Source organism: Elgaria multicarinata, chromosome 5 (assembly GCF_023053635.1).
Source record: "Elgaria multicarinata webbii isolate HBS135686 ecotype San Diego chromosome 5, rElgMul1.1.pri, whole genome shotgun sequence".
In the NCBI taxonomy this organism is placed as follows: domain Eukaryota; kingdom Metazoa; phylum Chordata; class Lepidosauria; order Squamata; family Anguidae; genus Elgaria; species Elgaria multicarinata.
The window spans coordinates 69,957,567-69,981,288 of NC_086175.1; the positions used below are offsets into that span (position 1 = coordinate 69,957,567).

General features: G+C 41.7%; 1 protein-coding gene across 1 annotated transcript; it reads left to right on the forward strand.

Moving 5' to 3' along the window:
• The first annotated feature begins 2,792 nt into the window (after positions 1-2,792).
• On the forward strand, positions 2,793-23,506 carry TMPRSS3 (transmembrane serine protease 3). Its single transcript, XM_063127693.1, has 13 exons — positions 2,793-2,810; positions 5,342-5,486; positions 6,359-6,466; positions 11,044-11,160; positions 12,022-12,145; positions 13,650-13,775; positions 15,517-15,560; positions 16,589-16,754; positions 18,604-18,773; positions 20,184-20,279; positions 20,914-21,056; positions 22,508-22,712; positions 23,496-23,506. Exons 1-13 carry the CDS (start codon positions 2,793-2,795, stop codon positions 23,504-23,506), a joined length of 1,473 nt encoding a protein of 490 aa, XP_062983763.1.
• Positions 23,507-23,722: the final 216 nt, after the last annotated feature.

The following is a 23,722-nucleotide window of genomic DNA, read 5'->3' on the forward strand; positions in this document are numbered from 1 at the left end:
TTGTCCTCCAGTGTTGGTTTTACTTAAATTTTATTCTGTGGCTGTTATAACTGGTTTAGATTTTGTGTTACATTTTATTTTTCTTGTATTCCATGGGTTTCTCTCTATATTGTGACCCAGAGAACTCTGGTTATTGAGTGGTAGAGAAAATACCACCAACAAGCAATATTCAGTTATCTAGTCAATTCTGATTTGTAATGGAATATTGGGCTGAGCCAGACCAGCAGCCCACCAAGTTCAAAATTGTTTACATCAACCTTCCCAAATGTAGGCCAAAATGTCTGGAGGACCCACTTACATGCTTTGCTGACATTACTGAGGCAGACATTTTGCTGCCTGAGGCAAAACAATAAACATTGCCCCCACCCCCCCCCACCCCATGGTGGTTGTTATTATTATTATTATTATTATTATTATTATTATTATTATTATTATTATTTATTTATATAGCACCATCAATGTACATGGTGCTGTACAGATAACACAGTAAATAGCAAGACCCTGCCACATAGGCTTACAATCTCTCTAACCCTGGCCAAGTTATTTTTGCACACAAGACAGAATTCCTGGGAATGAAAATACAATATCAACCGATAAAAAACAACAACCCCCCTAACGATTTGCACCCTTTTCACAAGATCCAAAATCGGCTGCCTGAGGCAGATGACTCAGTCTGCCTAATGGTAGGGCCACTAATTATAGTGACTCTCCAGTGCTTCCATTCCCCCCTTCATCTAATATCAAAATCAGTCTGAGCATTTGGCTGGCCCATACAAGACACAGCACTCTTCAGAGACATTAAAGCACAGAACGCCACCACCCCTCCTTCTCTGCTGAATGAATTGTCACTGTTGTCAGCACCTGTGAGAGCAGGAGGCTGAGAGGGTCAGCCCACCTCCTCCTCAAACTCATACTGTCAGAAGTGAAAGAAGTACTGTGTGTGTGAGTGCACGCTCACACCCACCCATACACCTGGGCTAGATCTACATCAAGCAGGATATAACACTTTGAAAACAGTTTGAAAACTGTATGTTCAATGTGTCCTGGGCCCAAACAGTTGTCAAAACTGTTATAAAATGTTATAAAGCAGTAGTGTGTAGATCCTGCCATGGATGTACCCTGCTTCTTTGAAGCTGTCATTTGGGCTTCAACAAGAAAGCACATAAGAAGAGCCCTGCTGAATCAGACCAAAGGCCTATCTAGTCCAGCATTCTGTTCCCACAGTGGCCAACCACAACAGGATGTAAACGCAATAACACCCTCCTGCTCATGTTCCCTAGCAAGTGGTATTGAGAAGCATACTGCGTCCAACACTGGAGGAAAGATACAACCATCATAGCTAGTAGTTTTTTATTACTTTCCCCCTCAGTGAATTTCTCTAACCCCCTTTGAAAGCTATCCAAATTGGTGGCCATCACTACATTTTGTAGCAGCAAATTCAGTAATTTAACTATATGCTTTGTGAAGAAATAATTCTTTTTATCTGTCCTGCATCTTCCTGGGTTCTAGTATTATAAAAGAGGGAGAAAACCTCCCCCTCTCCTACGTTCACGTTCTCTATACCATGCATAATTTTGTACACTTCTATTATGTCTCCCATTACTTGCCTTATTTCTAAACTAAACAGTCCCAGGTGATGTAACCTTTCCTCATAACAGAAAGCAGAACCAAAACCAAAAGAGAGGCACCAAAACCAGGAAGAAAGCAAAAAAGAGAAACTAGTTCTCGAAGGTGCAAATGATGAAAATGTATTGCAGCCGGATGTATTTTGTACCGTAAGCACCTTCTTCAAGGGGCGATCTTATGCATCCAAATTCTGAGAACAGGCTACAGAAATAGCGACTTCCATCATCAGGGCAACTGAATTTGGATGTTATAAGATTTCCCCTGAAGAAGGAACTTATTGTTCCAAAATATGTTGGGTTCCAATACATTTTCATCATTGAAAACTAGTTTCTCTCTTCTTCTTTTTTCATTCTTCCAGATGAAATAACTCCCCATTGCTTCTGTATTTCAGAAAGTACAGCTCTTCTCTGTTATTGAGATGTCATTTTACCTAGGAATCATGTTTTAAGATGCTATTTCCTATTCCCCAGGCATAATCCTTTAATGTAGACAACTTGCCCAACCAAATCACCCATATCATTATCATTATTATTATTATTATTACACCATCAATGTAATAAAACAATAAAATAGCAGCACCCTGCCACATATGCTTACATTCTATTAAAATCATAATAAAACAACAAGAAAGGGAAGGGATGGAACCAGACAGGCACAGGGGACAATAAAACTAACAGTGTAAAAGTTTCATGTGTTTTGCCTAAAAGAAAAGGCTGACATACGTCTGTCACAGTTTCCAGAGATATTCTTTTCTAATGTATTTATAAATATATTTTATACAACAACATTGTAAAGTCAATTAACAATATTAACAATCAAACATAAATTACTTCACTTTTCTTACACATAGACTATGTGGCCTTATTACAATGTTACTCTACATATGACATTGCTGATAAAGTTTGCAAATACTTCCATGTTCCTTTTCCTGATTACAGTTAATTAAAAAGATTGCTGCCTTCCTGGCGTTTGTAGTAATGCCATCCTCGGCTACCTGATATCTTTGGATAGGTTGAATTACACTGACGCTGGTCATAATGTCCTCTGCTGCAATGATTCAACAAGCAATTTTGGATAGCTCAATGAAAATATTTGCATAGCAGACTGCAGGATTTCTAGCTGGCTAACTTTTATAATGCAAAGAGAAAGCAGCTTGGCTGATAACAATGGCTTCACAGGAAGAGGTAAGTTTAACCTGGGGAACAGGGGGTTTAAACATTTCTCCTCTGTTCCTCTGCCACATGCTGTGCTTTGGAAAGCTGATTCTTTTAGATTCATTGATTCTCAATGGATAAGCAATGTCTCCCTCAGGAAACATGGGCAGTTATCATAAGAGGGCCAGGTTTTTCCTTGATCTCACCTGGTGAGTAACTTGGTTGGGACAGAAGACAAAATTTTGACATGTGTTAGACTATGGCCCTTTCTACACCTAAGGATTATCCCAGGAAAATGGAGGGATCGTTCCTGACTGCTCCCGGGATCCCCTGAGTGTCATTTGCATGCACAGGTGTAGAGACAGCCTATGTAGTTCTTCCATTCAGATTCTGGGCTATCTATATGAAAGAGCACTTTCATTTCAACAGCACATGCACATGAGTTGTTCCTGGTGGACGGTACTCTGTTGGTTCAAACTTTAAACTACGTTCTACATAGATCACTTGGCTTTTAACTAAGAGCGCTGAGGATCTCTGAATAGTGGTGCTGTCAAGGCTAGACTTCGGGGCAGAAGACTAAGGGCCTACTCAGCAGAATGAGCAAGGTGTGAAATGCCCCAAAAGTGGATGAAAGAGAGCAAAAGTGGACAAAAGGCTTGTTCAAAAATTGCATGTGCTACTTTTTATGTATAGATGAACACTTGGAAATAATTACTGTAATTGAAATTGAAATGCAATACTTCTCTCCATAGTGGGGAAGGTTTTGACCAGGAAACCTGTTTTCTGAGCAGGTGATCACTGTTGATGGATAACCTCAAGACCCCTGGTCTCCTTTCGTATGGTTCTTCATCTTTAACCTGACTTGGATTGCCCATTCTTTCAAATAGAGGATGCCTTCAAACAGAGAGCTGTCCTCTATAATGTATGCCATCTGGCCACCCTAATAGACCATCCAGAGCCTAAAATTCACTAAGGCCTTAGCTAGACCTAAGGTTTATCCCAGGATTGTCCCAGGGACATCCCTGTTCATGTAAATGGCACACAGGATATCCCGGGAGCAGGCAGGGACGACCCCAGGATAAACCTTAGGTCTAGCTAAGGCCTCTGTGTATCACTTCTCCAAAAGCTTAGCAAGTATTCCTTGATGAGAAGTTTGGTTCTGGTGTACAAATTAAAGCTTGATTGTCAAAGTGAATGTTCCACTGCAATGTCAGCCATTAGAGAATGTTGGGAACTTCCTCAGATAGGGTCTGACCGGCCCTCTAACTGTAGAGAAAATGCACCTGTATGATTCCTTACACCAGGGATTCCATGGCAGATGGGCAGGGGTTTCTCAGCACACAAATGAATGGGGCTCTTTGAATGTCAAAATTTGAAATTGATTGTTCTAGACTTGCTTTTACCAGAATGAATTCCAGTTTTGAGTAGCTGACTGGAGAAATGTAGCCACACATTAACTTCAATGTGTTTATTTGTGATTTGCACCAATGGGAATGGAGATTTATGCTCACCATGGTTCAGAAATCAACCCTGAAGGGATATATTCCAAAACATGCATTCTAATTTTTGATATGATCAAGCTGGTTTTAATGTTGATTTGGTTTCCCTCCCCCCTAAGGGAAAGTTTTAGGATTATTTTCATAGCATAATGGGAGCCAGTGTGGCGTAGTGTCTAACGTGTTAGACTGGGAGTTGGGAGATCCAGCTTCTAGTCCCGACTTGACCATGGAAGCCCACTGGGTGACTTTGGGCCAGTCACAGACTCTCAGCCCAACCTATCTCACAGGGTTGTTGTGAGGATAAAATGGAGAGGAGGAGGATTATGTACGTTGCCTTGGGTTCCTTAGAGGAAAAAAAGGCAGGCTATAAATGCAATAAAAATAAATAAATAAAAAATAATGCGCACCAAAAATGTTGATGGCATAATAGAAAAGTCTAGTGCATAACTTCTGAAATAGGTTGATGGCCTAACACTTCTAATCAGGAAGACTAATCTCTGACCCAGAAGCCCTTCCCCATAATACCAGAGATAGGGGAGGTCATTGCACTTAGACATGCAAAGGGGATGGGCACTCTACATATTGAGTAGTAGAGTACCTATTTCATATCTAACAGGCCTAAATGAAGATGCATCGGAGGGCAGGGTAATGACATTGTGTTGGCAGACTTGTCTCTCCCAACCTAGACATGCCCATTAAAATGAGTTGTTGGGTGGCTATGTGCCCTGTTTTACAAGGACCATCCTCTGTTTGAAGGGCTGCCCTTTCCAAGTCTGGTTCAAAGATCAAAAACCATTAGAAGGAGAACAGGGCTTTGAAGTGACCCATTAAGAGGAAGCTACTGGACAGCAGACTGAGCAGGCACACAAGTCAACTGGTCACAACTGGTCACAATAGATAAATGCAAACAACTATTCAATTAGTCTTCAATAGTTCACTCACAATAAATTTTGCTGCAGCAGCTGATTGAGCACTAGTTCTGCCTTTACCATGGAGAAGGTACTTTGGAGAGCTGACTATGCAATATCTTATTCTCTCTCTCTCTCTGTGTTGCTGATTCAGGTCCAAGAAACAGACTCCAGTCCTGGATCTGTTGAAATTGTCTCTGTTACAGAAGAAGAATTGGCAGGTTCGGAGCCATGCTTTTTCTGCAAAAGGCTTTTCTGTATACAGCAGACAAAAATAGACCCCAGTGAAAATGAAAATGGTAAGGGAATGCATAGTTCTTGGATGCGAAATATGTATGGGCCCTGTCTCTCCATCCCTCCTTTTAGTCCCTTTGCTGCAGAGAAAATATTCACTGCATTTTACCTGCTTCATGCATTGTATATTGATGTATTTTTTCTACTCAGCTGCCAAACTGTTTCTAGTTTCTGACTTCTGATATATTTTAGACTGGTTTAAGGCACAGGAGATATCAAGAAAACTTGCAGAAGACTATTGGGGGAAAGTTTCAGAACGTTTTCTCAAAATTGCTTTTTATCCTTTAGAGGATTTTTGTTTGTTTGTTTTGTTGTTTTTGCCTTGCATGTCATCTGGGATCACGCCAGTGACCAGCCCCTCACCTCACTCTGGATTTGCAGTGGAGGCATGGCTCGGCAGTGCCTGGTGGAAGGTGGTCTGCGATTGGCCACCTTCCACCAGGAAGAGGGCAGGGGTGGTTCTGGTCCCTGGACGGCCACCCAGAAACCCTGCACTCCCTTCTTGGTGTCAGGATTACCCAACGCAACCCCGGGGGAGGGAAAGCCTGGGGTTTGAGAGGGAGGCGGTGCCAACCCAGAGCCGTGGAGACACCCCCCCCCCAGGACATTAAAAATAGTAATGCATGAAAACATTAAAAACTACATGATTTAAATACCGAAATTGGAAAGATGTGACTTCTCACATTTTCCATAAGCCAAGAGAGTGGGGGCCAATCATATTTCTTGGGGGAGGGACAGTTTGAGAGTGATCATGTAGGGCCATTTCAAGGAGGGAGCGAGGCCAGTATTGTTTTAATTGCATATTTTTAGAGTCAAGTCCCATGCTCTATGCATTTTTCAGAGGTGGTTATTTCTCATTTTTCTGTTTGATTTCCAGAACAGATCCCAACACCTCAGTGCCATGTTTTAATTCCACTAAGGCTGCTTCCCGTTATCCTTGCCTTATTACTCACCGTAATCATAGCAGTTGCCATTGGCCTGGGTGGTGAGTATCAATAACTAATTTATTAGGTTCTCCATTAGCCATTCTATGGTTTGCATTTTTCATGAGTCTCCTGCTGAGAATAGGATTAACCTGCCATCAGAGGTTGCATATTGGATTTTTGTCACTGGTGTGGTCTACGGCCATACTACCCTGAATGCACTGGTGTGTGTTTTCGTATGTATATTTCTTAAAAATAGACCTGTCATTGAGATAGGAGTATTTAATAAGATCACTGGCATAATCAACAGAACGAACGCCACTGAAGCATCTCTGTTAGGGCCAGCTGTCATGACTGCTTCCAGTGTACTTGCATGGACTTCCAGCTGCCAGTGTGAAATATGAAAGGCCATTGGGTGCAGGCCAATGGCACAAGCAGACTTCTGGACATATGTCAAGTGTGGGAGCCCTGTGGGTCAGGCATCAGTTGCCCTTCTCCTGGCAACATCAGGACTACTTACTGGAAGAACATAACTGCAGGCAATTTGAGCCAGGAAACTAACACCACAGACCAGGATACTGAGAATCAGATTATTATTACAGAATAGGGATGTCCATTTCTGGGAAATCTGGCCTTTGGGGGCTTGCAGAATTTCCACATAATCCCTAAATCAGCTTGCATTTGTGAACCGAAATCCAGTAACTTTTGTGAGTTTTAAAAAAGTTGCATAAATAGCAATTTGTGCAAATTACACAGTTCTGGCTGCAATTTGTGCAAATTACTATTTACGCAAATTTAAAAAAGAAAGAAAATCCGAGAACTGGCCTGACTTGATGCAGATTGTTTCGGAACAGCTTGTGTTGAAATGAGCTGAAGTCTGGGGGGTGGGGAGCGAGATGATGAAAGCTCAGCAAGCTCCACCCCCTGGTCGGATTCCTCTGACATCCCTATTGCAGAGGGCCGATCCCATGCTCTGTTCCGCTTATGCCTCAAGCTAGAAATCCTGTGGCAGAGGACGGCCACCAGCCTAGCCGTCTGTGCCTCCAAACTGTTGCCCTGCATACTAACCTGCTTATTTGCTGCCCCCTCTCCCCCACCTTTCTAGCTCAGTCTGTGGGTGCCAAGGTAGGGGTGGCCTTTGCTAGTGCTTGGATCAGGTCACTGAGTTTTTGCAAGTGTCACAAGTGGGGCTTTTCAAACATTTACAATACCATGCAAAAATTGGTGCACACAGAATTCTGCTCAGGCTAGCAGCCTGCCCATGACTGCACATAACACCAGTGGCTAGAAATCAATGTGAGCAGCATCTGCCACATTAGAGGTGGTTGTGAGACTCAGAGATCACCAAATATCTAAAGGCACAATGCTCTGAATGCAGAAGACTCAAAGATTCCATACAGTGAGGTAGGCTCTGCCCTTTCCCAACCGAAACCAAAAATGTGCATCTGGGGAGCAGAGGTAAGTTGAGTGGATCTATTCTGAAGGTGTCATGTGGGCACAACAAGGGACATACAGATTTTGTAAAACCTGTTCTGTCTGTGCCAGGTGCCTTTCAGTCTGTTGTACACTCATTGATGGAATTGGGTTCCCCCCCCCCATTTCTCTAATTTGAACAAATTTTCCCAATGCCGCCCAAAATGTGCAAATCCCCCCCAATGCACATTTTTATACTTTAGCCTATGAGAAAATGTGCATTTTCAGGCAGTGTGTTTTTTATTTCTGTATTTTAATATGACTAAATTGTTTATTTATTTAAAACATTTCTTGAAAGTATCATGTGAACTGGAAGTATCATGTGAACCGCCCAGAGAGCTTTGGCTATTGGGTGGTATAAAAATGTAATAAATAAATAAAAGACTTGGGTCATTCTCCTCAGCTCATATTTTTCTATGAGTAGATTTGCATAAAAGTCTGGAAAGGAAAGGAAAAAGAAGAAGAAAGAAAACAGTCCACAAGTCCACAGACTCCGTGGGGAAAGCCTGTCTGTTTTGGAATCTGCAGATTGGATTCAAAAAAATCTGATTCCATTGCGGATTTATCCGACATCCCTAGGGCACATCTACACCAAGCAGGATATTGCACTATGAAAGCAGTATGAAAGCTGTATATAAAAGGCAGGAGCCACACTACTGCTTTATAGCAGTATTGAAGTGCACTGACAACTGTTGGGGCCCATTGATACATACCATATACCGCTATATCCTGCTTGGTGTGGCTCCTGCCTTTTATATACCGCTTTCATAGTGCAATATCCTGCTTGGTGTAGATGAGCCCCTAGTCACAACATAAAACCCACATTAATTGCACTATTGCAAAATAATGTGTCAGTGGTTTTAAGATGGCATGGAATGTGGGGCTATAGTTTCATACCAGGGATGTGGTGAAGCAATTACTGTACCTTACCAAAATGTTGTTCTCTGCACAAATTCATTCTCTCACATTGTTAACCCACCCATCTGATTGTGGAAATTAACAAACAGTATGAATACTACTACTAGAAGTTTGAGCACTACTACTAGTATTTAGCATCTCATTTATTCCATTTATAATGAACTGGGTATAGAAAATGAGAATGAACTGAGTCTTCCAGTTCACAAGATCCTTTTAATAAAAAGGGATTGGATTAGAGAACATGTGGAGAGCACTGAAAATGTCTGAAGTGTATTGGTGTTTACCGTATTCCAGACAAGCCCTAATTCTTTTTGCTGATGTGGAGTGAGTGAGTGAGTGAGTGACTCGGTTTGGATAACATAGCAGCCCATTGTGGGTAATGTAACCTTAGGGGGACCACGTCATGTGCCGTCTGACAGTATGAAAAGGCAGACCCCAACTGGAATTGCTGTGGCTATCGCGTGGTGTGAACCTGGTTAGATAATATTCCAGGTTTAGATAACCCTCTCATAACCTATAGTCTTGTTATAGGGTTATGCAAGGATTGTTTAGCCCTTGAATAACCCTTCCTGACTGGATTCGCACGACACGACAAGCCACAGCAACCCCTAGTTGGGGATGGCATATTCATAATGGTGGATGGCATGAACCTTTGATGATTAATGAACCCACAATGGGCTGTTGTGTTTTTCTGAAATAGCCCACTGACTAACTGAAGGCCAAACACATAGATTGCTAATGCATAGCAGGGGCAAGGTGGCAAGCATCTGGAGCTGGATTGGGACCATGGTGTGGACAGCCCATAGTGTGGAGTCTCCACCATGGTACTAATTAGAATGCCTCCATTATGCATGTTATTTGCGGTGGATTGAAAGTTCATATTGGTACCAATTACTTTCCCACAGAAGGAGCAAAGGTTTAAAGCCCCCCTTCCCCCTATGTTCTGATCTGGGTTATCACCACCCTGCATGGGCAATTCATTTTACAAAAATCAGCTATGCAATGCCAAATGACTTGACAAACATCATGTCTACTTGGGCCCTGAATGTCTGACTGACTATCCATCTGTCTATCATAGCCTTCCCCAACATGGTGCCCTCCAGATATACTAGACTACAACTCCATTCATCCTCACTCAGCATGGCCTTTAGTCCTGCTGGCTGGGAATTGTGGGAATTGTAGTTCAACACATCTGGACAGCATCAGATTGGGGAAGGCTGGTGTGTGTGTGTGTGTGTGTGTGTGTGTGTGTGTGTGTGTGTGGTATCTGATTAGCCACTATAGACAACAGAATGCTGGACTAGATAGACCTTTGGTCTGGTCCAGCAGGGCTCCTCTTACATTCTGAGGGGGACAGGCAGGCAGATAAACAGACCATCTTTTCTATAGAATAGAAACTAGGGTTACCAATGCTGAAGTGCAGGCAATGTTTGTTTCATCGTAGTTGGTATTTCTAATGAGCGGGTTTGACAGCACTGAGCAGTATCCAAAGGGGCATTTATGCCCCCACTGATTTCCCCCCCTGCCCCACCGATTCCATCACACAAGCACAATCCCCTGCTTACGCAAGAGAAATTTAGTGTTTCCCAGTGGAGGCCGGTGGCTCTGATTTATTTATTTATTTATTGCATTTCTATACTGCCCAACAGCCGAAGCTCTCTGGGCGGTTTACTGATGTCAGTGGAATGGTGAATCTGCTCCAGATTTCAGTCAAAACCACTCAGAACTCTAAGGGACTATCCTTGGATAGAGTTCTGACTGGTTCTGACTGAACCTGGAGTGGATTCACCAGCCCACTGACATTGAAGCCACTAGCCTCCAGTGGCACTTCCTAAGGGAAGCCCTGAAATGAGTGGAAATGAGTGTTTCTGGATGGAGGCAGGTCAGTGGATCTCCCTTATGTGAACTCTGCTGACCTGCCTCCATCCAGAAACAAGCATTTCCACTCCTTTCGGGTTACCCCAGCAGTGCTAAAGTGTGTAAACTGTGGGGGCTGCATGCACAATACAATCAGCCCCATTGGATTCTCCCCATTGTGTAACAACGGACAGACTGCCTTTCAAACATCCCAGGGCTTTTGGTCATTCATTCATTCAGCAGGCATTGTTGCATTGTCTTTCTCTCTCTCTCTCTCTCTCTCACTCACACACACACACACACACACAGAGAGAGAGAGAGAGAGAGAGAGAGAGAGAGTACGAACCAAGATTCTGCTGTCCTAATGGGATGCTTTCTTCCATTCTGCCAGTTTACTTCAACTGCAGTGGGGGATTTCAGTGCAGATCGTCCTTTAAATGTATTGACCAAACAGCGAGGTGTGATGGTGTCTTCAACTGCAAAGATGGAGAGGACGAGTATAGATGCGGTAACTTGCTTTTATTATGAACTAGCAAATGGACTCGGATTGGAATAGCCCTTAGGTCCAGCCTGCTGGCACCTCTGGCACAGCCCCCGCTATGCTGCACTCCTATAGCCCCCTGAGGGATCTGTCCATTCCATTTACTTGAAGGGGGCTGTCCCACAGCAGCATATACACTACAGCACATACTTCTGTCTCTTGACCTACTAATCTCCCCTGCCTTCAAACTGTATGGGATGGAAAGCTGGTTAGGGAAGTCTGCCCCTAGTGGCTAAACATGAAGTCTTCAACCTCATGAACACATTTAAATGAATTAAAATAAATTAAAACACCCTTAAGGCCAGATCTACTCCAAGCAGCATATATAGGGTGACCATATGAAAAGGAGGACAGGGCTCCTGTATCTTTAACAGTTACATAGAAAAGGGAATTTCAGCAGGTATCATTTGTATATATGGAGAACTTGGTGAAATTTCCTCTTCATTACAACAGTTAAAGCTGCAGTGGCATGACTTGCTATTATGGTTCTGTCAGGCCCCACCATTGCAGACTTTTAGGAAGGCCCTTGTTTCCTCTGGCCTTGCCCTGACTATGGTTTACTGGATTGTTTTGCTCTGTAGCTACACTTATGCTCTAGGTTCTTAGTAATATTTTATGGCTTGTGTCTGTTGTTTTATGAATGGAGGAGGAAGAAGGGTAGGTTTACTGTTTCACTGCTGCAAGTTGCCTTAGGAGGGCTTCTAACCTGAAAGGTGGCCAAGAAATGCTTTTTTAAAAACATGGTGGGTCATGGAAAGAAATTTCTAGGTCCAAAAAATGTTTGTAATTGAAGCTATTTGCCGCTTCTCTCTTTTTTGCTTCCTACAGTCAGACTGAGTGGCAAGTCGGCTGTGCTGCAGGTGTTCAGTTTTGGAATCTGGAGGACTGTATGTTCTGATGACTGGAAAGACAACTATGGGAGTGTTACATGTAAATACTTAGGTTTCTCAAGGTACTGAGTAGGGATATTGCAAACTAGCAATGGAAATCAAAGGCTTCATCATCATCATCATCATTATTATTATTATTAAAAAGTCTTTGCAAGTCAAATTGTTACTGTAAAGGAAAGTCCCTCTCATTTATGTCTGACTTCTGGAAATGCAATGAAACTGCTAGCAACTGAGTTGTTTTTTTGCTCTGTTTTTTGCATAAAGTGCTGAGGTTTTTGTTTTATATTGACTATAATAACCAATTAGTCAGTAAAGTCTCCAAAGATATTAATCGCATTAGTGGAACTTTGCCAAGAAACTGTCAGGTTGATGTTATCTGTCTGCTGTTTTTGACATACTACAGCGCTAGATATATAGGCAGGGCCAGCCCAAGACATTTTGCTGCCTGAAGCTGATAAGCAAATGGCAGCCCCACCCATTCATCCAAATCATGGTGCACAATACCCAAGGCCAGCCAAATTATTTTGTCACATGAGGCAGAAAAGCTTTTCTCTACAAGCTTTGTACAAGCTTTTATTGCAAATAATTGGATTATTTGCAGTAAAAATACATTAATAACAAAGTAACAACTTGCTGCCCTTTCAAGGCATCCAAAATCTGCTTCCTGAGGCAGCCACTTCATTCTAATGGTAGGGCCGGCCCAGTATCAAGGGCTCTTGTGAACGAGCAATTTATTGCACGCTCATGATTGGCCACTCACAGAAGTTTTCTGGTCAATTTCATGACGTTGTCAACAAGCAAGATGCCGCCCACTGAATCCTCCAGAAATTCTGGGATAAAAAGAACCACTTTTAAAGAGGTAATAGCTGGTAATATCACTGTCTCAATAGAACTCAATGAATGGAGGAGAAGTATTCATTTCAACCACATTGTTGGCCCTCTCCTCCCATGTAATTCAGTCCACAATAATTTCACCAAAGAACCAAGAAGCACAAAAGCCTGGGTAAACATGATTTCCCTTAATGTAGAGACACTGTTTTTTTAACAATTTATATGACAACACCCACACACACATGCACGCACGCGCACACACACACACACACACACACACACACACACACACAGAGAGACACCTGCCTATCTCCTTGGCTCTGGGGTGGCAAGCTCTAGTAGGTATCTCAGACCCATTCAGAAACAGAAAGAGATTCCCAGTGAGGGAACATCAGACAACAATTTTGGGCTACAAACTAGCAGTCTAACAAAAAACCACTCAGCCAGAAGCCATTACACCATGGTTGGAGTAGGAATTCAAGTATGTGTTTTAGTTGGTTGATTTTCTGATATATCAAAATTGTTTTCTTTATTAGTATTTTTATTTATTTAATTATTTATGTATTACAATTCTATACTGCCCAATAGGCAAAACTCTCTGGATGGTTCAAGTAGTACTTTAATGAATACTTTATAGTATTCAGTCTAAAGTTGGCAAATCAGGTAGGCTATAAATATGATAGATAAATACTGTGGGTGCATTAGAGTTTGCGAAATAATTCTTATCATTTGCAGTTTTGAGAGTTCAGCTGATTTCCCTGTGGCTGCCATTGAAGATGAATTTCAGAGGTATTTCGTTACTGCAAACCACTGGTTAGCCGCTGATCAGTTGACATCACCACAGAATGCTACGTATGTGCGGTATGTTTGAGATGCTCAACTATAGACAGATATGCAAATCATATACCCAACAGAAAGCATAAATTGACCCATAAATGGAACAGAATGCTCTCTTGTGGAATGTTCCCAGGAACTAGTAGAGTCTATGTTTATCTACTTGCATACATCAAGCATCATTTCATGCTGTTGTGAAGGGCAGCTTAAATTCTTGAGTTGCTTCCTCACTGTTTTTCTAATGGCAAAAGCAGTCATATTCATATTCATTTTGGAAAAGGATTTAAAATGTCCTGACATAAAGGGTCATCCTAACATCAAGGGTCATGACTCATTCTCTCTTCCATCTTGCTCTTCACCACCATCAGCAGGGTGCAAGTAGTGCTGAGTATATCAACATGTACTTGGCCATTATAGGAAGCCTGTATGCAACTTTTCTAGGTAATTCAAGCTGCCTTGTGTCTCTCTAGGATCATGCACACACACACACACAAAAATAAAAAATAAAAAATCATGTTCCTTGGAAGGAACAGTAGGGTGGCTAGTCATAGAATCATAGAATAGTAGAGTTGGAAGGGGCCTAAAAGGCCATCAAGTCCAACCCCCTGCTCAGTGCAGGAATCCACCTTAAAGCATACCAGTCAGGCATCACTAAAAAGAGAGGACAAAGAAGCACACGATTTGCATAAAAATTGCATGTGCTAATTTATGTATATCAATGCACTTTTAGAAACAATCATTACAATTTAAAAATAAATACAGTACATTTCACCAAAATGGGAAAACTGTGACCTGGTAACCTAGCTGCCCAGATGCTAAGTGTGGATGGGCAACTTCAAGGTTCCTGCATTTCAGGGCTCTTGAAACTGGACTTAGACAGAGCCGCTCTTCCAATAAAGGATGGTCCTCTGTATTTTATTTATTTATTTATTTATTTATTTATTTATTACTCTGTAAGAGGATGCATGGCCACCCTAAGAAGCAGGGCCACTGGATCTACATAAGGGAAGTTCTTCTGTTGTGAGTAATGGCCTAGCATATTTTGGAGCTATCAGAATGATTCATGCTCAGTTAAGGACTAGAAGGGAAGGGAAGGAAAGGGAAGGGGCTTTTTGGACAAGGTGGATCCCCTTATGCATGGGAAGGTATGGCTAATGTATAGATGGGGTAGACATTCACTTTGTTCATATTTTAATGCAAATTTACCTAATTTCACACCTTTGAACCCACTTATCCTTTTGAACCCAGTTATGCTTCAGAATTTGCACATTCTCCGAATTTTGCAATAATTTTCCCCAATCAGAAAATGCATACAAAAATGCATGTATTAGTGAACAAAATTATAAGTTCAAAAATGCATTATACTAGGAAAATTGCTTGAGGAAAAATTGTATGTATTAGGAGAAATGACAAAATGTGTGTATTAGGAGACATGCACACCAAAAATGTGTTGAAAAATCATGTGAACTTTAAAAACAATTTTTGAAAGTTTGGGGTGAACTGAACTTATGATTGGAAAACTGAGAAACTGAGAGACCATACGTAGACTAATGCTGTGCATAAGTTAAAAAATTAGGCCTAACCATTGCCTCGTATTGATATACCTGAAGATTATGCTGGCATATTGGGCTAATGAACTTTTGTAATGTTTACAGACTGAACTGCACTTTAATTTGCAAGTGTTGACTGGTAAAGGAAAAAGTTTGTATTAGAGGGCGGGGAAGGTTAGAAGAAATATGCTTTAATGTCTATCTCTTTTTCATTTCAGAGAAGAGTGTGCCTCAGGCAATGTGATTGTCTTAAAATGTGTGGGTAAGTGCTTTAGGAAATGAAGCAGAATTTGGAGCCAAATCTACACCAAGCAGGATATAACACTTTGAAAGTGATTTTTAAAATGGTGTATGGAATGTGTCATGGGCCCCAACAGTTGTAAAGACTGTTACAATCCGTTCAAAAGCAGTAGTGTAGCTCCTGCCCCAGTTTTTCCACAAGAGTTGGGCAAGAATGTGAAAGCTAAAGTCTAAGGACACAGAGAAATTCCTCTGCATAAGCCCTGTCAAACTGAATGGGAGCTGCACAAGTCAAAACATGGTAGTGCCAAATAACTTTCATGGGCCCTATGCAGGAGATCATCCCAGTGGGTTGTGCCCCAAACGTTTACATGTTTGCTATGGTTGCAATTCTCTGTAAGAGCTTCCTTCTTTAAATAAAATGTTAGGAAAGGGAATATTAAGAGGGAATAATAGGGAATGCTGCCACGTGGCTTAGAGGGAAAGAGAACATCCAGATTTGGGATTCTTCACCAGGTTCAGAGATGAAGTACTTTCTGTCAGTTCAGTCAAGAAATGGCTATTCATACTTATATTCAAGGATTTGTTTTTGATAGGCATATATACCTCACCCAGATAAGATTCCATTGATAGTGATAGCCTTATAGCAATAGCCTTATAGCAGCAAGGGAGAGGGCCTTTTTGGTGGTGGCCCCCCGACTGTGGAATGATCTCCCCAATGAGGATCGCCTGGCGTCAACACTGTTATCTTTCAGGTGCCAGGTCAAGACTTTTCTCTTCTCCCAGGCATTTAACAGTATTTAATAAGTTTGTTATTAAATAAGTTTGTTTTTTAACGGACCCCAGAACTGTTGTTTTTAAATGGATACTGTTGTATTTATGCTGTTGTTTTTTATGTTTTTTGTGGTTTTAAAATTTGTATATTTTTAATGTTTACTGTTTTTAACTTTTGTAAACCACCCAGAGAGCTTCGGCTATGGGGCGGTATATAAATATTATAAATAAATAAATAAATAAATTATCCCAATTATTCTACTTTCCCATTGGCAGCATGTGGCACTAGGTCCAGGTATTCCTCACGTATAGTTGGTGGAAATGCATCATTGCCCCAGCAGTGGCCCTGGCAAGCCAGCCTTCAGTTTCAAGGATATCATTTGTGTGGTGGATCCGTCATCACCCCCTGGTGGATTGTCACAGCAGCTCACTGTGTTTATGAGTAAGTGTCTCATCTAGTTTGCTATGTTTTTATAAGCCTGGCTGTATCAACATGCATGGCTTTGACTCAGGGTGTATCGAGATGAACGCTCCTGACACATTTCATTTCTGCTTTGTCCCTCATTATCATGTTATTGATCTTTGTGGGCCTGCCTCCTTCTGGAACTGCAGACTTTGTTTTTAATCTTTCTCTTAAACAGTGCTGCAGTTGCACACAGTAACACCAAGGCATCTGTGTCCACCTCTTATACATTTACTGTAGGTATCTTTTCATGTTACAGCTGTGGTATGGAAGCCACTTTTCTGTGGTTATTTCCTATGGTGATGCTGCAACATATACCCAGCACACCACAGAGCCAATAGCAGGGGTTGTTCCCAGCCAATTGTTATGCTAGCTGGGCGATGTCTCAGTGAGAAGGGCCTATTAGCTTGACCCTGGGATTATGAAAAACCTATTTTATCTTCTGCTACAAGAAACCTAGGCCTTATCTAGACCTAAGGTTTATCCCGGGATCATCCCGGGGTCATCCCTGTTCATGTAAATGACACATAGGATATCCCGGGAACAGGCAGGGATGACCCCAGGATGGTCCCAGGATAAACCTTAGGTTTAGCTAAGGCCCTTGTAAACCTGAACAGGTGCATGTATGCAGTGGTACAAATTCAGCACCATTTTTTTTAAAAAAAAGTACTAGAAAAGTAGGATGGGGGTGATATAATGGATGATGATGATGATGATGATGATGATGATGATTATTGTTATTATTTCTTACCCGCCTCTTCCTGTGGATCGAGGCAGGGAACAACAATGAATACAAAAATATAAAATACATAAAACTGATTAAAAACATAAAACCAATACATTATTAAAATCCAAAAATCTTTTAAGACATTTTAAAATTCGACTGGGTAGGCCTGTCAGAAGAGATCCATCTTTATAGTTTTTAAAAAATTCAGAAAGACCATTAAGCTGGTGGATCTCTCCAGGCAAGCCATTCCACAGTCTGAGAGTGGCAAAAAAGAAGGTCCTCTGAGTAATGGTTGTCAGCCTAGTTTTGGAAGAAGGGGTTAGGGTTAGGGTGGGCAACTTTTTTTGGGGGGGTCAATGAACCACTTTCAACCCCCCCAACTGCTCTAAAGGCTCTGCTCCTGCCACTGCCCCACTGAATTAGCTGATGGCAGAAGCAAAATAAAGACAGTTTGCTGCTGGATTTCATTAGGAAACTATTATGGAGGGATAAAAAGGACAAATTTAGCTTGTTTTCCCCTAATACAGTATTGACTTTATCAGTGGAGGCTGTTGGCTCCAATTTCGGTGGGGCTGTGAATCCACTCTGGCTTTAAGTCAGAACCAGCCAGAATTCTAAAGGAGTTACCCAAGGTGTTTAATCATATCTCTAAAATAGGTTCAGCACCTTGGAGAGCTCATTCAGAGTTCTGGCTAGTTCTGACTGAAAACCGGAGTGGATTCACAGCCCCATTGAAATTGGAGACATCAGCCTCCACTTGATTACATTATTATTAATAGCCAATTTGGATGCACCATGATTATCAGGATAGCTTTTTTGAAAAAACAAAACAGGCAAGCTGAAATTCAATATTGAATTCTTAGTTAAAAATTGGATCCTAAAAATATTGGTTGTAGACCTGAGATTAATCACAGCTGAGAACTTTTGAGTGTAAAAATATCGTAACAAGCTATTATGATTATGAGACTGTGTTATCATTGGAAATTACATCTTGTGCCACAATTGATTTTGCATCTAGGACAAAAATGTGTCATAGGGGTTTGACAGATAATCTTAAAAGTTGAAAGGTACTAATTTTTTCTCCTAATGTCTTTGTTTCAGTTTGTACCTGCCCAGAGCTTGGAGTGTGCAATTGGGTTTTGTAATACTGGAAGAACATTCTGTTAATCCATACTTAGTGGACAAAATTATATACCATAAAAATTATAAACCTAAAACAATGAGGAATGATATAGCGTTGATTAAGCTGGCCAATCCACTTGCACTAAATGGTAATTTTGAATCTTCAACCATTTCTTTCTTATTTCATTGGGTTATGTGTTTAAAGTTAGAATTGACGTTTGCTGTCACAAATAATAAAAGATCTAAATCTTTGTTATGCCTGAACCAAGAACCAAACCTACTGTCATGTACAGAGTAGGTTGACCATATAAAAAGGAGGACAGGGCTTCTGTATCTTTAACAGTTGTATAGAAAAGAAAAATTCAGCAGGGGTCATTTGTATGCATACAGCACCTGGTGATATTCTTTCTTCATCACAACAGTGAAAGCTGCCCTCTTTTGTATCTGGTCACTCTAGCTAAAGTCGGCAAGGCTCCTGCAGCTTTAACTGTTGTGATGAAGAGGGAATTTCACCAGGTGCTGTATGCATACAAATGACACCTGCTGAAATACCCTGAAATACCAGTCACAGACTCTCAGCCCAACCTACCTCACAGGGTTGTTGTTGTGAGGATAAAATGGAGAGGAGGAGGAGGATTATGTACACCGCATTAGGTTCCTTGGAGGAAAAAAGGCAGGATATAAATGCGATAATAAATAAATAAAAATGAACAAGTACACATAGCAACTGACTTTCTCCTGGAGGCTGTCTATATGTTCTGGAAGCACCAAGGTGGCTTCGCAGTGGCACTGTATAAATTAGCTGACACAGCAGCCACCTTGAAGTCATCAAGGGGCTTTCCAGAGAAGAGCTTCATTTTAAAATTTGGGGACTTTTCAGGATGGAGCGAGGTGAGCATGGCCCTTCTGCTGTCTAACCTCACTCCATCCTTGATGCGGAGGCATGGCTGGGTGGATGGTGACCTCTGATTTATCGCGGCACCAACCCGCTGCCATTTAGGCAGCCCCCTGACAAGTTGGCAGCACATTGGTTTTTTGAGAGGGATCTCCAAGCCACTAGAATCATCAAGACTGCAAGACTGCCTACCCTGCATCCTTCCTTCAGCCTCCTTTCCCCTTGTCCTTTAGCTTCCCTAACTCTTCCCAGTCCTCAGCTTGTCCTTCTGTGACATTCTAACCTCATACAAGCTGACAACTTTCCCTTCTCTCATAAAAACTAGACTGAAAACTGCTATGTTCCTGAGCAAATTGAATATTCTGAGACATCACACCAGCTAAGGCAATCAGTGACAGAGGCTTCGCCATCACAAGTGCTTTATGACATAGATGAAGTGAATCATGACGCATGATGCAGCTCCGCTGCTGAAGTCAAGTTAGTCTGGTTTGGACTTATATGGCAAGCCACCTGGGAACCATATTTAAGCAGTTCTGAGCTCTTTGAAAGAAAAGTAATATATACATATGTAACAAAGAAAGAAAATACTAAATGTTGCCCTCATAACTACGTATTAATGATGAAACTCTGCAAGTTTGGAGAGCAGGTATTTCTCTTTACACAGGTCTTATAGAGCCAATTTGTCTTCCTAATTTTGGAGAACGTTTTCCGGAAGGGAAAATGTGTTGGGTATCAGGATGGGGAGCTACAGAAGAAGGAGGTCAGTATTTTAATGTTTGAGACTTAACATTGTCTTTTATTTTTGCTAACTGCAAATTTGCTATGTGTGAAAAATTAACAAAGACACAATACATATTTTCTTATGCATAGAAAGATTCCAGACTGATCACAACACAGAAGTACAATTGTGGTTAGATACTAATTATGGCACTGAGTATAGAGACAAGATTTACTTGTCCGATGTATTGCAAACATTTCTATACAGTAAGCTGCAAATATTCGTGAAGAAAATCTGGTTGTGTTTGGGGATTCCTTTTTAAAGTGCAATCCTATGCATGTTTAAACAGGAAAAACTCCAACAACTCTCAGCATCCCTCCAGGCAGCCATGCTGCCTGAGGAATGCTGGGAATTGGAGGACTTTTTTTGTGTCTAAACGTGCATAGGGTTGTGCCCTTAATAAATAAATAAATTAAAAGGTATTGGGTGGAACAAATGGTTTGGTTGCCCCTAAAAGTGATTTAAATCCATCACTGGTTGGGTGGCATTAATAAACATACATGAAAATATGGGAAATCTCTTTAAGATGCTGCTTTTTTATATAGCTAATACCTTTTAAGAAGCCATACCTTTGTTATCACTGAAGTGGAGAATTTACCTTCTCTTTTGAAAACAGGGGATACTTCAGACATTATGAATTATGCCGGTGTCCCTTTGATTTCTAACAAAGTGTGCAACCACAGAGAGGTCTATGGAGGAATTGTAGCTTCGTCAATGCTCTGTGCAGGGTATTTAAAGGGAGGCATAGACTCCTGTCAGGTAGGGGCATTTCTTAACCATAATTGTCTAAAATACACTGTCAATTAATGGTAAATTAAGAGGATCCAGATACATGACATTTTCCAGAAAATCTGTACCTTGGGCAGTATCCAGTGCTGCCCACATGTTAGACAGATGCAGTGTTAGTGCCGTGGGAAGCTAGCAGATTCTGAAGCCAGATTCTGGATCAGAGGTGATTGCAAAAGGGAGCTCTACTGACCTGTCCTGTTCCAGGGACAAGCATTTCTGTTCATTTCTGGGGTTCCTTTAAGAAGCTCCAGCTTCCTGTAATGCTAATGGAGGTTCCTGCTGCACAACAGATTGTTGAGACTGCAGCAGCAATGTTGAATACTGCCCAATACATTATGTTTGATGACATATTCTCATTACCATCTTAGGCTGTGGCAGCATATGGAAAAAGCCAGTGTTTTCTAGCCACATCAGCCTGTGGTAAAAAAAAAAAAAAGTCCATACATGGAAATGCTGCTAGCGAAATTATATTATGAAGGGAGGAATTTCACAACTCTAAGAAAGAATGGCTAGCTGGAGAAAAGGTAAGGGAGGTGTCAAAGGATTCACCAGGGCCAGATCTACACCAAGCAGGATATAGCACTATGAAAGCAGATTGAAAACAGTATATGGAGTGTGTCCTGGGCCGCAGCACTTGTCAATACTGTTATAAACTGTTATAAAGCAGCAGTGTAGATCCTGCCCAGGATGGGAAGGGGCCATAGCTTAGTGGTGGAGCTCATGCTTTTCATGCAGAAGGTCCCAGGTTCAGTTTCCTTCATCTTCAGCAAAGAGGATCAGGTAGTAGATGGTGGGAAGATCTTTATCTGAGACCCTGGAGAGCTGTGGCCAATCTGAGTAGATCAGCCTTCCCCAACGTGGCGCCTTCGTGATGCTTTGGACTACAGCTCCCAGCATTCCTGATCACTGGCCGTGCTGGATGGGATATTGTATGTAACCATTTTTAATGCTTTTTATGGTTTTAAATATGGTATATTTGTTTTTAATGTTCCATGTTTTAATCTTTGAAAACTGCCCAGAGAGCTTTGGATATGGAGCGGTATATAAATGTAACAAAATAAATAAGCTGAAGTCTAAAATATCTGGGGAGCACCAAGCTAGGGAAGGCTAAATGGTAAAAGGCAGGTTCCTTCCAACCTCTGTTTGCCTAGTAAGGTAAGGGTGTAATCCTATGCAGGTTTAGAAAGGAAAAAGTCCTACAACCCCCAGCCTGCCCCAGCCAAAAATGCTTACACTTGCTCAATAAATCATTACACTCAAAGCACATTGCAATGAAAGTGTAGCCAGATTTCTCCATTGTTCAACTAATGGCTTTTCAAACCACTGGGTGTTTAATTTGTGCAAGCTCAAATATTCTAAGCCATGCTTCCTACTGTTTCCTTCTGAGACACAGACAAAAGTGTTGTTCTCGTGTCTTTCAGGGAGATAGCGGGGGACCATTGGTATGCGAAGATCTGAATACTTGGAAGCTGGTCGGAACAACCAGCTTTGGAGTGGGCTGTGCGGAAGAAAATAAACCAGGCGTCTACAGTCGCATTACCTCGTTTCTGGATTGGATTCATGAACAAATGGAGGTTTATTTTCTCATAGTTTCTTCTCTCTGGCCTAACCTTCTACACAATTGGGGTGGGGTGGGGTGGAGGAGATGGTTCAGTTTCCTCCTCCTCAATGTGTCCTCCAGTGGCAACTCCTTTCTTTGTTTCTTACATGTGAATGGAGTGAACAGGAGGGGTATTTTTTTTTCTTTTGCTCTGTTCACATCTTGTACTGCATTAAGCTGTTCCTAGGAGCAATTATAGAAATCCAACATTTATCGGGGGGGGGGGGGGGATTATCCTGAGCCATCAGTTCTAAGAGGAGTAGGGGCTTAAGCATGGGAAACATGTAAATCTTTGTGCCATGACACTGAGTGACAATTGAACTGAACTAATTGAAACCCGGCAAGAGCGATAGCTCAGCCGCACCCTAACAATCTTCTGTTTGCCCATAGTAGAAAAACTGGATAAGATTTGCAGGGGTGTGTTCAATCATTTCCTGCTTGGTTTTGCGCAGCTGATCAGGGACAATGATTTCTGGAGCATGAGAACAGATTGCAAAGATAACAGCAGGCCTCATGCTGGGCTCCTTCTGTGGTGACATGTCACATACCTAGTGAAAGCAAAGGCTGCCCATTTTGAAATGCTCGATGCCTACCCGGCAGGGCCTGGCCTGCAGCTACTTTACATGACTTGCAACGATGGGAACACTGCTTATTTTCAATTCAGTATTTTCAGTTGAAAAGGAGTATTACTTTACAGTGAAGGAATAGAACCACGCGAGGAGCTTGCGAGCAGGGGTGCTGTGCATTATTATTTGCTTCTGTCGTTCCAAATTCCTTGCCTAACAGCTATCTTTTGTCCTCCCTTACAGAATGCCTTTGACTGTCTTTCCTCTAAGGGTTTCAACTAGCTGCACAATTTCTACATGTTTGCTTATAAGTCATCAGGAGTGGACAACCTGTGACCCATGGGTAGCAGGTTGTGCAGCCCCCATGGCTATTGCGGTCTCTGGGAGGTGAGGAGGCTACCTTCTGTCCCCACCCCCCAGAAATCTTGAAGCAGCTAATATAGTTGCTTCTGCCAATAGTGCCATGGAAA